This window comes from Necator americanus, chromosome I (assembly GCF_031761385.1).
Source record: "Necator americanus strain Aroian chromosome I, whole genome shotgun sequence".
NCBI classification, from domain to species: Eukaryota; Metazoa; Nematoda; class Chromadorea; order Rhabditida; family Ancylostomatidae; genus Necator; species Necator americanus.
In genome coordinates, this window is record NC_087371.1 from 2,334,561 (window position 1) to 2,350,891 (window position 16,331).

Consider the following 16,331-nt stretch of genomic DNA (forward strand, 5'->3'; position numbering starts at 1 on the left):
TAAGTTCATCCTGGCAGTACGGTAGTTACATTCACATCTGATGCTCATTTCTTGATGATCCTCTTAATTACCATTCTTACTGGTTGTCTTTCTTATCCGTGCGTTCAGAAATGTATGAGATGAAATATTTCTGTTTTTTATACGTTGTTTTTTTTTATGTTAGTTATAAATTTAAATAGTATCCTTTATTCTTTTTTTCCCTCGATATGGCTGTGAGTAATGCTTTCTGGAAGGGATATGAACATGCCTGAGGCTACTATTCTAGGCCTCAAACTACTCATATTTCACACGCTTCCCACTTCGTCAAAGTTGAAATGCGTGGGTGTATGCGAAGATCGTAGCACGAAAAATATCGTATTCTATTCTCATTAGAATTTTTGTCATACTGTGAACTTTGTGAAGAATTGAACGCGTAGATATGTGCGTCAAATTTTTCGTCTACCAAGGAAGGGGCGAGAAGAAGATTATTTCATGTATTTCATCCTCCAACCCTATGTCGAAGAGTTTCTAGAACTCCTACGCAACATGGATGGTGCCGGCATGAATCCGGAAGGGCAAGTCTGAAGGTACCATACTACGAAATTGACGATGTTGGGATCTCTCCATGGCAAGATAGGCCTAGGTTACACGGTAGATTACGAGTATGGGCATATTTCCGCTCAATTCCCCGCCAATCGCACTGAAAAATGGCGTGGGAAAGGGTCCTGCTGTACGAATTGTCCTACGAGGCGCCTTTTAACGCTACCCTCGCGTCAGTTCCCCCTGGAAGTTTGTCCATTGGTGTTACCTTAGAGATCGCTGGAGTAATTTCATCGATTGTTGTCCGCTCGCTCACGGGCGCACCTGCGTTCGACGAAGTGGCGCGTTAACAGGTGCGTCGTAGGAACATTCGTACAGGAAGGCTGTTTTCCACGCTGTTTTCTATGGTGATTAGGGGGAATTGAGTGTGAACAAGCTCGCTGTCGTCACCTACACCACTAACGCTATCTTTTCCCGGAGAAATCTCAACATTTTGTCAATCGCGTGGTATGCTACCTTTAGTAAAGTGATCATCCCGGCCAAATTGCTCTCTGAATCCAGTGAATCGTGATCGTGATTGATCTCGCAACGCAATCGAGGCACGACGCTTGATTGAAGGATTCATTGTCATTTCATCCGAACTGTTTCACATTGTTCAGGATACCAAGCTACATAATCTAACTAGAATTCGTGCCACTATTTCCTCTTTTGCGTTTTTGTCAATATGCTCGTTGCAAAACAAGGAATTATATTGGGTAACTCAATAATTACGAGAATATATTACACCTGGTAAGATTTTGTTGTGTAGCAACGGGAATCGCCAAGTATTTCATATGAATTCCGTGGTTGGTGACAGCAAAAATTATATAATCCTGGAAAAAAACATCTGTTTTTCCTTTCGTTCAGTAGTGTCCAAATCGATTTTTCAAATGTTAGTGTTTAAGTTCTGCCTTTCTTCCTTTTTTTTGTGACAAGTCCTCCCTTTTAATGTTTGTTAATGTCTAGGAACGAGAAAATTTTGAAGGGATCAAATTGGGCAGAAGGTTTTTTTTCCAAGAAATCAAGTTGAGATAATTGTACCGGGAAAAAAATTCTTAGAAATTGAAGTTAAAGTAATTTTATGTTTCGAAAGAAAAAGAAATTCCTTAGAAGAATTACTATCATTGAAACCCAATTGAGGCTGGCTCGGAAAAAGGTGTTTTCCTGGAAAATTATCCAATAAAATCAATCAACAGCCTAAGGTAATGTTCGCTTTGAAAAAAATCAATACCACATCTTACTAAGACGAAATTAATTTAACGAAAGTCAAACATTCCGATATTATTGCAATATTATTTATGCAATATTTATTTTTACTGGAAATTATTAGGCTTTTTAAGGGATCTTCGAGGCTTTATCATAAATGTATTTGAAAAGAAAAAAAAACTAAAAACACGTGCTGATTTCATGCAAAAAAAAGACTTTCGAATAATATGATTTATTTATTACCGGTATTAGAGATCACTAATCAATATTTTTTTCGAATTGATTGCTTGTTAGCTAACAAATTGCAATTTTTGGAAACTTTTCAGGGCCATACCGGTCCTCACGTCTCCGTTCAAATGTGTTCGGATGATTTTACATTTCGACGGATCATCCGCTTCAGCTGAGCTCTCTAAAATCGTCAGGATCTCAGTTACCGTAAAAATAAATAAATAAATAAAAAATAAATAAATAGTAAATAAAACTACAATAAAATACAGTAACTGCTTACTTTTTGGCGCCCTCGTTAACATCGACACAGCAGTGATGTTTGTTCTCCTGGTGGCAATTCGTTCACGGATTGCTCTAGAAAAATTGACGTATTGGAGATCATAGCTCTCTTTGATCTGACATAGCTCTTCAACTACCTGTTGACAATGAAATAAATAAGCGGATAAACACCACTATTTAAAATCCACATCATATTTAACGTCATATAAGACCAAATATTTGCAGGAAGAAGCGTCTAAATGTAGAATTCTGTTAAAAAAAATCAGTTATGAGCAGAAATTTGCGTCTTATCCAGAAGTCCTCCTTCTTCTTCTGGATCTTACTTTATTAACAATAACTTCTACGCCTTTAAATAGCCTGTTGACTAACATATGAATTATGGTTGTTGAAAAAAAAAGAAAATCAATTCATATGGATTTCATTGCACTACTAGAACAAAGAAAAACAGAAAGAAAAGAACTTTAACTTGAAAATTGCTTAAATTAGGTGACGCCTCGACAATCCCAGATTTCCTTACTTACACAAAAAAAATTGAAAAAATTCGTTTGAAGAAAAAATTTGAAAAAAGAAAATTGAAAAAAAGAAAAAAATTCGTCTTTGAACTGAAATAGATACCCTACTAAGCAAATCAATAGAAAAAAAGAATTGGATAAGGATGTGCTGAGGATTCCAGGAGTCACATATTCCCGCCATGACGAGAAATTTCCAATTGATCGATGGCGTGGATATCTGTGAATGAAGCGATGTAGATAGGTCAATCCCGTCAGTTTCGGAGTGTTATACGAGGAACTTTGAGACGTTAAGAAGAATTCCACGCAGAATATCCGGAAAATTCCGTAATTTTCGTAATTTTTTTTTTCGTTTTCGTAAATTTCTTTGTTTGTTGAGCACTCCCGATTAAAGGCAGCATACCACGAATCTGACGTGGTGAGGGAAATTGCTGGAAGACCTAGAGATAGGGATGTTGATTGCGGGATCCAGGGGGTGGATCAGGGATGTAAAAAGGTACAAATTTTTGGTTAAGCAAGTATAAACTGAATGTTTCAGAGACGATTTTAATTTTTTCCATCAAATTTCATGCATACATACGATAAAAATTGGATGGAAAACGATCTCGCAACGATCTTACAAGAAGAATTTTGTCGACAAGGTTAATAAATCGCTCACATACCTCCGAAATAGTTCTTCGCCAACAATAAAAATGTTATTTGGAATGTTTATAACAGTAAATGTCATCCTGAAAGGATTCACCTGAGAGTTATGCCATAGAAAATTGAGTACGGTACAGTAGGCAGTGATAACGAACGCTTGAATCAATATCTTCACTTCGGCTCGAGAATTTGAACGTGCAAGAAAACGTTTTCGCTGGAATATGAGGATAAAGCGAGGGTACACATCCACCAAGGATCATAAACTCTGGATATAGTGATCTACAGAACTTATATGAGGATTTTAGTGAAGATCCGGAAAAAACCTTACGGTTCTATAAAGTGTTATAGCGACAAGAACGTAGAATACGGCAGATAATAGGATGGTGCTAAGCTCAATAACCATCTCAACTTTCTGGACGTAGAAGGAAAATTTCAGAGTGTAATCATAGTCCCAGGAATACCTGGAAAGATCCTATTTTTGATAAAATCACCTTAATAAACACTAATGGACCTGTAGAAGAGAAAAAAAACTAACCTGAACGATGATCTGAGAAAAAAGGAAAAGGAAAAGTTTCCAGAGAAAAAAAATAGATGAAACCACCGTAAGACTCACAGGTCTGGATAGTAAACAATAGCAGCCCATGGTGAGGATAGAAAAACAGCAAACGTTAACCATATTATTCCCACAAAAGCAAACCAGTACTGAAACGAAATAAATATAGCTTATACGAAAATATCTGTCGCGAAATCTTTTCGTCATAGCGCTTTTTTTCTGGAAAACTTTTTCTGGGTTACCCGAAAAGTGATGAGAAAATGCCAGAATTCATAGGATTTCTCTGGAGCAAAAATGAGCTAAGTCTAACGTGGGTATCGCTGTTGTTTCAGATAAATCAGCACTTCACCGTGAATTCCTCTGTGAAGTACATACCTTTTCAGGGCTCATTTCAGCTGAACGAAAAAGAAAATGGAAACCGAAGGGAAAATAGGATGGTCAATTAATTTATCATCGATCCACAATCCTTAGTGGAAACAAAAGATAGAAACTACACAATTTTCTTCACTAGGCACGTTTATTTCCGCCTTGACCACTGTTTACCTCTAGTTGGGTCGAAACGATCTGAAGCTCGATGCGGTTGCGTAAGCGGGTGCACTTGAACGGGAGCAGGGCACCGAGATGGAACCATCGCACTGGTTTCAGACTCGGACTGCAGCGATCGGTGAACCTAGACAGGGTCCCACCTCAAAAACCCAAGTGTAGCCGCTTACGCAACTGCACCTCTAGCTTCAGGCCCTTTTGACCCGAACCGACCCGACTATAGCCCTATCGATTTTCATCGATAAGGAAGCAGAGAAAAAGCAACGTAGCACTGTCTCCGGATCTCTGCCGAGTCCGTAACGCCGTCAGGCAGATCGAATACGCGCACACACCTGTAACCGTTCATCACCATCCCATAAAGAGAGCATACCACGACGTTCTGACGTACTGAAAAAATCCGTGGGGAAAGCTAGAGAGCTAGGGTTGTGTTGTATATTTCAGGATCCGGGACGGTTCCGCTCGCCTCTCCATAATTGTCGTAAAAAAAGAATGGCGTGAGAACAGCCTCAATTCCTACGAAGTACGTAATAACGCTCCTCTATGTACACACGGTCTTTTCAGCAACCTATTCATCCGCTTCACTTGGATAGTCTGATGAGAGCATCTTATTGATTTTCGACCGCTTGCGCGTGGATGCGGCGCGTGCGCAAGGATGAGGCACTGGAACTCAATCAATCGTAAGAAATTGCGTCTTTGGCGCCATTTTTTACGGGGATTAACGAGAGATGAGCGGAATTAGCCTGGATCCGCTCGAATCTAAAACCCGTCCTCTAGCTTTTCCTTTCCTTGGATTCCCATACCACGTAAGATTTGTGATCTGATCCTTTTAGTTTATTTTTACGAACAAACTCACACGTATAGCATTCTTCGAGAAAAGTTTTGCATCTAACTGAGGTGAATGAATTTGTACAAGTCTATTAAACGATAATAATACGGTGAGCACAGCATAAGCGACATATGCAGGTGTAGCCAAAACGCCCATACCCTGAAATAATTGAATTCAACTCCATTCATTCATTTATTGTAATATAATTTTTGAAAACGTGGATGAATCACTACATACCTGCGCTAACGTAGGACTAAATACTGATTGGAATACGGTAAATATTCCAGTGACAAAATGTGGAAAACATTGAACAACATCAAAAATTCCCAACGCGAACATAAGTTTGTATGAGGTCATCCTTAGCAGTTCACCATCCCTCCAAATTGTCTGAAAAATTCCGATCATCTATTTTTATGCGTTTTTTATTTTTATTTATTCGTAGTTATATGCCTACTTATTCTATATGCCTATTTTCCTATTTATTTATATACTTATATTTATTTACGTATTTATACATTTTATATTTATGCTTATATTTATATTTATATTTTATGTGCCTATTTTCCTATTTGTTTTTTAAAATTTTTTTGTTTATTTCTCAAAGGAGTTCATGTAATGGAAGGAACTTACCAATAATATAAGTCCGTAAGCAATTCCACAGCCGACCGAGAGGAACATCATGCAAACACCAACTATGATGTCACTTAGCTCGGTCCTACCTTAAAAAATTCGGATCATTGAAGGAGAATACAGTATCTAGCACTCTGTATCGATTAAATACCTCCAAGATCCGTGTCCATATTGGCTAATTTTCAGTGTGTAGCAGAAAATTTCTAGGGCGAGAAGATCTTCCGAGTCATTCAACGAACCTCCACAGCGAACAGAATTTTTTTTCACATTGACTATTTGCCGAATGAGTGGCTCAAACTATCTTTGCTGGAAAATCCAGAATCAAAAATGATCCACTTTTCATTTTTCCGAGGCAACTTCTGCGATAACTTCTGAAGAGATTAACACGAAAGATTCTCAGTGAATTGGAAAAATATGATTTTTTTAATTTCATCCCCCCGAAAATTTCCTCTTCTTTTTCCCTACAAAAAATACCTCTTTTTCTGATAGTTTTGTTATTGATTGATGGAAAATGGAATGATTGAGGTAAATGTAGAAGATCAGAACCATTGAGTAGGAGTACACTTCAAGAAGAGTGCTGAAAAACACTCCAGAACAAAAAAGAAAAACAAAAAACAAAAAGAACACTCCAGAAAAACTTCGCATTTCTGTTTAGGATTAACCGCTTCCAGTTTTCCAAGGGTGAGCAGACCTTTGAGAGCAAATAATATAATTTGGACTTTGTTTATTTTAATTTTTTAAGAATTTCTTTGCTGTTATGTGAACGGTGGTGATTTCTTTCTTTTTTTTTGCAAAAACTCTGTATCCATTAAAAAAAACATGAAATTTGGAACAGAAATAAGAGAAAGAATAAGGAGAAAGAGGAGAAGAAAAAAGAAGAGGAAAGCAAGTGAAGAAGAAGAAAAGAGAATGAAAATAAAGAAGAAGGAAGAAAAATAGACGAGTCAAATGATTGCAGTGAGGGATCAACCATCCACCATTCATCAGGCTGCTGCAAACGTTTCCTTTTGCACCTGTTTCTAACACCTGCGCAATTTATGGTTTTTTTTGAATTCCTGGTATCCTCTCAATTTGATGATGTGAATTTATTATTCCTGTTTACCACAGCAGCTGAATACCTGAATATCTTTGATTTCTCCATAGTTACTAGTTGTCGGATGTTAAAAATACAGAGTGATTACAAATGATTCGTCGGGTTTTGAGGTCTTCTAGCATCAAAATATATAATACCCATCTATTTTTATTAATACCCAATAGAAAAAGCATGTTTTAGCGTTTTATTTATGATATTGCAAGTTAGAAGTCAAGGGGCGGGTGTAATGTGGCGGTTAGAGGTTCCTCTTCCTGGTCGGGTGATCGATCAGAGGTTCGAATCCGCCCCAGTGCTCACCAAGCCTTTCATCCTTCCGTGGTCGACAAATTGGTAACAGACATGTCTTTGAGGAAAAAACACTGACTAAACACATCGGCTAGCCCCCACAAGTCACTGTTCGGGCCAGTTACACGTTCGTAAACCTCAAGAAATTCTGAATTGAAGTGAACGTGGTGATGGCGCAGGTCCCAAGCGGATTGATTAACGCCGGACACACTTTATCCTTTTATCCTTTATTGCAAGTCATGGATTCGATGGTCGGAGCCAATGCTACGGCCATTTTCACTTTGGGACCGTTGACAATGGGACCCCTTTCACTTTTGACCGTTGACGATGGGACCCCTTTCACTTCTGGACGGTTCTGGTCTGAAGGCTCCTTATCACTACAGTTACACCCTATGAGTTAGACCCCCTCACCTGACGAGGGTGCCGGGTCCTCACTATCGCACCTATGTTACAAGTTTCGTTTTGACCTACCCAAGTGGGAGGGTGATAAAAATTCATTGAATGAATTTATTTCACAGTAAATTACACATAAAAAATTGACTGAAACATTGTTAGAATCATTTGCAGTCACCCTGTAGAATAAAATTTAGTTGCAGGAGTAAGAGGTGTAAGTAGTACGGAAAAAATATGGAACAAAAAAAAATAAAATACCCTCTAAAAAAACTATTCGCTTTTATTAGCTTTAGCATTATCTTGAAATAATTATTACCTTTTAGTGATAGTTTTATTGATACGGTGAATCATATTAATAATGTTTTTACGGATGAACATTTCCGCTTGTCATTACCACCTCGTGCTGGATATCAATAGGAGCTAATTCCACTATTCTATGTATGTGCAGGCAAACTGAATCTTCTTAATCAGGAGGTTCCGGAACCCACATTGAGAGAAAATGCGGTCATAGAGGACAGAGAAGATGTTTCCTTCCTAATCCTAAGTTTATGGCAATTTATTGCTTTGTAAGGTTGCAGGCTTGCAAAAAAATCTGAATCCCAATGTTAATATAGCATCCGAGGAGTATGAGAAAAAGTTCACAGCCTCTTCCTATGTAGCTATAAAGTACGGTATCGATTATTTTAAAGACGACGAAGTATGAAACTGTTCATCGATCATCTACGGAAAATTCATCCTTGAAACACTTGAACTTGAAGAACATGGATCAATAATAAATCATTATGTAGTAACTACACAAAGGATAAAGGATAAATAAAGGATCGATCGTGCAGGAAGCGGAACCTCTAACCGCTACACTACACCCGCCTATACGGACCTACATAGAGTTAGTAAATTGTGTCAGCTTAAAAAAAATCACCAAAATCAGACTCTTGAAAGACGGGAAAAAACTCTTAAATTCTTCTGAACCACCGTGCTGGTTGGCAAGTTTCGCTTTTTTCGGGATTTTCCATTCAGCACAATAAATAAATAACTGTCTAAGGAACAATGGAGTCCAAAACATCCTCATACTCATGTGAACAACAAATATCTATACAATTGATTTTTTGGCGCTAAAATCCTGGGAAAATCAGAAAAACTGGGGCTTAACGCGCCAGATACGAAAAGGAAAAAAAGAAAGAAAGAAAGAGCAGTGCGACGGCCTCGCTGGGCCGTGGTTTGTGAGGTTCAACTTGAGGTTTTCGAGGTCGACAGGTGCATGACACGTGTGAGAAAAAACAGATCAACAGCGGAATTTTCAGGAATGAATCATCCGATGATATCCAACACGTACTCGGTAGAGCAAAGAGTATGAAGTACACGATGCAACTTTAATGAAACGTTGCTAATGAGTTCATTTATTCTTCAGGTGGAGAGAGAGGGTAGTAAAGGATACGCTACCTGAGCTGGAAGTTTGAAAAGTTCTGGAAAGAATTTTAATAGAGTGAGCTAGTCGCTATAAATATTTTGTAGATATCAAGGATAAAGGGGAACGAAAAGCGAGAGGAGTGCGACGTTTGTGTGTTTCTACTTTGAAGCTATTAAATGCGTGAAGAAAATACAAGAAATAATAATACATTAATCTTAAATAATAATAAAATATAAAATAATAATACATTCGGTTATAACAATTTTTACGCAAATCCGTAGCAACTATACGTTGTTTTTTTTTAGTTTCTTAAAAACAGAATTTATAATTAGAAGGCGTATGAAACCAAAAATCACTACCACTGTAATAAAAAATGAAAATAAAAAAATGTCAGATTTCAACAAAGAATTGAAGTAATAATTTATTACAACATGTTTTTGTCAAAGTTGGAACACATATATGCGGCTAGCGTAATAAATTAGTTCCGGAAATTCTACAGTGACTGGGACATAATTGTAAAAATTAACTGATACGATTGCTGTATCACAGTTGGTCACAAACACATCAAATATTAGGTTGGTCCGAAAGTCTTCCAGCAAATTTCACACTTTTTTCCGAAAAATTATAATTTTACCACCCATGTTCGACTGTCTTTGAATCTCGGCATGTTGAAACGTAGTTTTTAATTGATTCTCTTGAGCTATAGCCAAGAAAGATGATCAATACCAATCTTGGCTACAGCTCAAGAAAATAAATTAAAAACCATAATTTTATTGTTCATAGATCTACAAAATGATGATCATCAAAACGTCCATTACGTATACGTATAGAGTTTTTAGAGACAGGCGTCTCTTGGTGGTTTTGAAATTCTTCATTTCTCGTACGGTCGTGAAGATGTTCTACAAGTCGTTCATATTCGTCGTCGATGTTGTCCATAACGGTATCTCCCTTAACTTCGACAAGCGAAGCGAAGAGCTCCCAGTCGATGATTGATCTGGGAGTTCGCTTAGCTTAACGCTTTACTGGACTATCAATCCAACAAGTCCAGAACTCTAGCGGCTGCGATTCGAAGAAACGCTGAAATCACACTTTCCAGCTCTTTCTGATTTCGGAATGTTTTCTCCCGTAGATCCGGCTTCAGTGCCCCAAACAGTTGGCACGAGACCTAGTCAGAAGAATACACAGGATATGGTAAAACTTCCCAAACAAACAAACTTGGCAATTTTCTTGGCATTAGCATAGCTCTGTTAACTTTCGAAATTTTATAATTTTACTCTACTGCAGCTGGTCAAACATCCTATTTCCGACCGTCTGATGGATCCAGCAATATTGCGGTTTATTGCAATTGAAAAATAATGCGTAAAATCGGTGTAGTGACTCTGTCCAGAAGAAAATCCAGCAGTCACAACGCAATCTGCACGGATGAACACCTTTAGAGCATCCAAGCTTTTTTCTCTTCGACATCGGTAAATTGACACCAAGACAAGGACAACAACATTTTTTTTTTTTTTTTATAAAAAAAATTAAAAAATTTTTTTTTTTTTTTTATTTATTTTTTGGGGATCCCCCCCTTTTTTTTTAATTATAAATTGTTTGTGTTTTAGTAAGGTTTATTTGGCGGAAATAATATTTTTTTGGGGGGGGGGGGTTTTTTTTTATTTTTTTTTTTTTTCCTCCCAAAAATGTGGGGAATATTTTTTCCCCCCAGAGGGGAGAAAGGTTGGTGGGCACTAGGGCGGATTCAAACTCCATCGTGCAAAATTTAACCGCTACACTACACCAGCCCCAAAGTTATGAATTACGGTGAAATATGCCGAAGTATCATTTTCGCCTCAACAGAAACATTTTTCATCTCAACATTTGGAAAAGAAATGTTCCCGGGTTTTTCCCTATTGCTTTGACCATGCGCACCCCAAAGCTATGTAAATTAGAATAAGGATGATATGAAGCACGGTGCAGTTCCGTAAGCGGCTGCGCCCGAAGTGATACGGTGAAGCGTAGCGTTTAGAACCGAGGGAGGACTTTCACTATTACTATTCCCCGCTGCATGTTGCGACGGTCCCACCTCGACTCCACCCGCTTCCGCCGTCGCATCCCTTCGACCGCAGCCGCTTACGCAACTACACCGTGGTTCATATCGTGCTCACCCCCCAACAGCACTGCTGATCCGATCCAGTACACAACTTGTCAATATGCCACTCAACTAAATACCTTGCTCCGTACATCACACAGGTGAAATTTCAAAGTGGATTGTGTTGAAAACTGCGAGACGAGATTTAAACGAGAAACGTGCAACAAACAGTGCAAAAAGTGCCGTAGTGAGCTGTGATGAAAAGCGAAACAAGGCGAGGAAGGCGTGGATCGTTGCCTCAGGCAATGACTAGATTTTTCCTTTTGTACCGTTAAAAGTTCGACACAGGAGCGTTATCCTTGGTCGTTAGAGGTAAACGAAGATGTTGATCACGAATATCAGCAGCTTGTAGATAATCTCATTCCAGTAACGATCGATAAATAATAATAAATTTTTAATAAATGAATTAAATAAATTTCCAAGATAAAGTTGCTTCTTTCGCTGTAGATCTAACCATGTAGAGTTTCCGGAATGCGACAAAGACTGCGGGATATTTGATTATTCAAATATCGGTACTTTGTAGAATGTATTTAATCGATAATCGATTTATTTTTGACATCACCTTGATTCTGCTATACGAGCCGCATTAGAAACGTGATTTTTTAAACATGCATTGATCAGAATTTCTACAAATGCTAAGCAATTTCCGAACTTTCTAGGATGATCTATGAACATCCTTTTCTAATTTGTTACTTGTGTTCTTTAGGTACGTGTTGTTTTCTCACATTACTGTTTGTTTTTAATTTTTTGACAACAGCGCGACTCAAAGGTGAGCTGCACACGCTTCAACGTTTATTTTTCCATGATTTTCTAACTTTCTTAAAAGTTTTTTGCACTTGATGGACTATTTCCGAATAATATTAACAACAAACAAACAAACAAACAAAAATGTCAATATGGATCAGGAAAATGAAAAATAAGATAGAAAAATCAGATATGCAAAAAAACCGCAAAAATTGTCAATAAGTTGAAAAAAAACAGTTCACAACAAAAGTTCACAAAGTCCTTAAGTCTCTGAAATGAAGTCTAGAGCGTTTAGAGCAGAGCGTTTTTAAGGATTTCATGGAGTCTCAGGTTTAACCCTCCGTATAAATAATCTGTTTTTTTTGTCGAACAAAAAAGTCACAAAATATGAAGGTAATCAACCTAGCGATTTTTTGCCAGAGAAAATTAAATGTTTGTGGAACGGATCCAAAGATTAGCTGAAGTATGAACGCTTGTATATGGTGGGAACATAATTAGCGGGTACGTGCTCTCCCAGGATCAGTGTATTTGAACAAAAATGGAACACTTGTCGATTTTTCTTCCGTTATTTAAGGAAATAAAGACTAAGTGGAGTCTGTGGTAGTAAAATTCGAGTTTTTTAAAATGTGAGATAATTACAGCTATTCAGACAAGGGGGAGGATACCGTTTCAATTTCTCGGGAGGACTACGCAGCCTTACCGCCACAAATACAAAAAAAAATCTATTAAAATCAAATGCCACCAAATACAAAATGTCGGAATTGTTTCGTTTTGTCCATTTCATATTCTGTTTTAATGATCTGAAAGAAACGGCAAAATCTTCCTAAAATTTGGGAAAAAAAAACAAAATCCTGTAGAACTTAGAGGCCTCTATTAAATCTCTTACAATATTTTGACGAAATTTTTTTCTCCTTATTTTTAAGCGTTTGATCATTTTTAAATTTATTGTAAAAAAATACCTACAAAATTAAGTATTTTTTACCCTTTCCAAAATATTAGCAAAGCTTTACCATAGAATAGGTAGCAACGAAATTGGGGGTTTTTTTTTTTTTTTTTTCCATAAAATTTTATTTTTTTTTTTTTTTTAAAATTTTTTTAAAAATTTTTTTTAAATTTTTTTTTTCCCCTTTTTTTTTTTTTCCCTTTATTAATAAAATGATTTTTTACCCTCCAATATTAGCAAAGCTTACTGTAGTGCCGGGAAAATTGCTGTCCATATCCTAAAATGTTGTGAGAATTTCCTGTGACGTCACTCACGCTGTGATTTGTTTGCGGGAATGGAAAAATGAGTGGCATAACGCGTTCTAGTTATTAGTGAATAAGAATGGTAGCTACCAATGGATACCTCAAGGCAATGCGTCAGGAATTTCAGGAAACACGATGTAGTTAGATTTGAACTGTTTATAATGTTGTTTAAATTGAACTATAAATTCATAGACATATTTGTGATATATAATAAACATAAAGTACAATAAATATAATAATATAATAACATAATATAAAATAATATAGTATAATAATCAATGTAATATACATATAACATATATACAAATTTAAATCACTAGTATAACCTGAATTTATATATTTGTTTATATCTATTATTTACATTATATTATTATTTATATTTATATTCATATAATTTATGCCACCAAATATATAGCTGCACCTAAAATGTTTCCACGGGAACGTAGTAGTCGAATTCGATTTCGCTTCACTAATAAGATTTCTGAAATCGACTTTATTCGTCTTTTTTTTGAAATTTTCGAAAATAGGAAATAATCAGGAATAAAAACTTAAAAATAGGAGAATTCTATGACATTCGCTGTTAGCAGATAAAAATCTGCTTGAGAAAAAAATAATCAGAGAGATCAGATGAGTGAGGATCTATGATCTGTTAGGAGAAACTGTCCAGGGAAAGGGAAATTTTCCTTAATCGAAAAAAAATTGAGGTAACATCTTTTCAAAAAAAGAGTCAACTAAAGCGCTAAATATGAGCAAGGAACTTAGACTGGAGCACTTTCGTTGAAAGAAGAAATTTAGCAAAAATTATTCTCATTAGAGTGCAATTCAGAAAAAAAAGACCGAATAGAACGAAGAAGAAACGGAATAAAGCCGAGAAAAATATCAAATTCCTAAATTTATATACATTTCATCACTCACTACCGTAATCTCTTCCGCGAGGAGTAGCATTTTGGCACAAAAGGATAGAATCAATGTCTTCTTTTCATTTGTTTGAGAACATCAAGGAATTAACGACGTAACTAAAAGTCCTTCCTTTCAATCCCATCTATTGCAGGATTGAAAAGCACAACTAAGGTGGAAATAATCGCATTCAGTGACATTACATCGATTTTATAGTGCATTACTGCTTATAGTTTCTCTGGAGGGGAAAAAATATGGCAAGAAAATTTCTAAAAAATATTCCAGTCCACTGTTAGACATCGCAGCATCATAAATATTTTACAACTGTAAACAAAAAAAAACAATCAAAATCAGAAATTACTGCTCATAATTTCTGTGGAGAGAAAAAATACGGTAAGAATATTTTAAAAAATACGCCATTCCATTGATATACATCACACCATCATAAGTCTTTTGTAAATATATACAAAAAAAAAACAATCAAGATCAGAAATTACTAGAAAATTAGTTGAGATTGAAACTTCAAATTTTTCAAAGAGAAAAAAGAAGAAAAAAAAAGAGGAAATCGTATTTGTGCTAACAGAACTATGTAGCAGGTACTTAAAATATTTTCACAAATCGAGCAAATTTTTTAAAGCACTAGAGACACCGCGTAAAATTTTTCAGTGTCAAAATTGTTTTGAATGTGAAAATATGTAGCAAAAAAATATTATCGCCCAGTTTTACAGTTAAATAAAACAATTTTTATTTTAATACGAGAAATTTCTATAAATTTTCATTTTCCCTGATAAATTATATTCACTCACATTGAGCAAAATATGATATTTCTAGATTTTTGAGAGATAAAAACACATTTTACTGGCTAAACTCGCTAAGAATTAAAATTAAAATTAACAAACTTATAAAAATAATAGATAAAATTGCTTATGTGAAAAAATAGATGAAGAAAAATTTGCTAAAAATTAATAGAAAGCAACGTCTAGAGGAGGAGTTTTATTGCACAGATAGAAAATGCTAAATAAATATTAGTAGAATAAATAAATATGGTAAAATATGTTTGATAAAACATTAAATATGAAAAACAGCGAAATAAAAACTGGTAAAATACATAAATAAGTATAATTAATTAAACAGTAAACATAATATAATATAAATAAGTGGTGAAATATGTATAGTAAAGTAATAAATATATCATGAATAATTACAATATATATATCACATGTTACAAAAAATATATTAAGTTCAATTGCTGTACTTAATAAGAAGAATACAAGAAATATAATTAAATACAAGAAAAAAAAACAATACAATTAAAACCTACGTTTCAACATGCCGAGATTTAAAGACAGTCGAACATGGGCAATATATTAAGTACATTGTAAATAATTAAATATATTATATATTATATTCATATATGTTTAGCTGTTGGTGCTTACATCAATAATCCTCCACGAGCCGGTCACAGTTGTGGATTGAGATTGAGTGGTGGATGATAGCATCGTTACGCGCCGTTACGGCGCTTAATGGAAAAATGAGGCGAGTAAGTCTCGAAGAAATTGCGTTTGTACCGCGTAGACGGCAAATAATCATATAGAGGTGTTGTGAAAAACAGGTGGAATGTGCCAGAAAATTAAGTTATAGATTTATTAGTTACTCGTATTTTACTAAATGTATTAATTACTCATATCTCTCATTTCATTTTCTAAATTACCATTAAAGACAGCATGTCATTAAACCAAACGTTCTAACGTGCCTCGTAGGCCGAAAAGGCGGTTCACACGGCCTCTTCTAGAAAGAATAGAGAAAATTGAGCGCCGTCACGCTCATATTTCTGATCTACACCCCGATCTCTACATTTTCCAATGGTTTCCCAACGACGTCAATTTCTTGATACGCTGCCTTTAACCGAAATTTCGAACAATACTCTTGTATCTCTTGTTCCGGAGAGAAGAATAAACTCTTCACTTTACATAGTAAAAAAAATATGAAAAAAAAGTGCAGGCCTCTGATCCATACCAAATCTCCCAGCACTAGTAGGTTACATAAGGAATTTAAGAAAATTCATTTAATTTGTGGGATAAAAGAAAAGTTAAGCATGAATTCCATTTCAATTCTGAGACGGTGTTTCCTCTTCGCGTATTCCTTTTCGTTGAACCCTGAG

The 16,331-nt window shown here is 35.8% G+C and overlaps 1 protein-coding gene across 1 annotated transcript; it reads right to left on the minus strand.

The window, feature by feature from the left end:
• Positions 1 to 2,054: 2,054 nt before the first annotated feature.
• RB195_004253 (uncharacterized protein) lies at positions 2,055 to 6,144 on the minus strand (the record flags this gene model as incomplete). Its single annotated transcript, XM_064181334.1, has 10 exons — positions 2,055 to 2,173; positions 2,273 to 2,346; positions 2,409 to 2,506; positions 3,523 to 3,636; positions 3,751 to 3,883; positions 4,036 to 4,124; positions 5,372 to 5,503; positions 5,582 to 5,731; positions 5,975 to 6,063; positions 6,126 to 6,144. 10 exons carry the CDS (start codon positions 6,142 to 6,144, stop codon positions 2,055 to 2,057), a joined length of 1,017 nt encoding a protein of 338 aa, XP_064033281.1.
• Between the last annotated feature and the right edge of the window lie 10,187 nt (positions 6,145 to 16,331).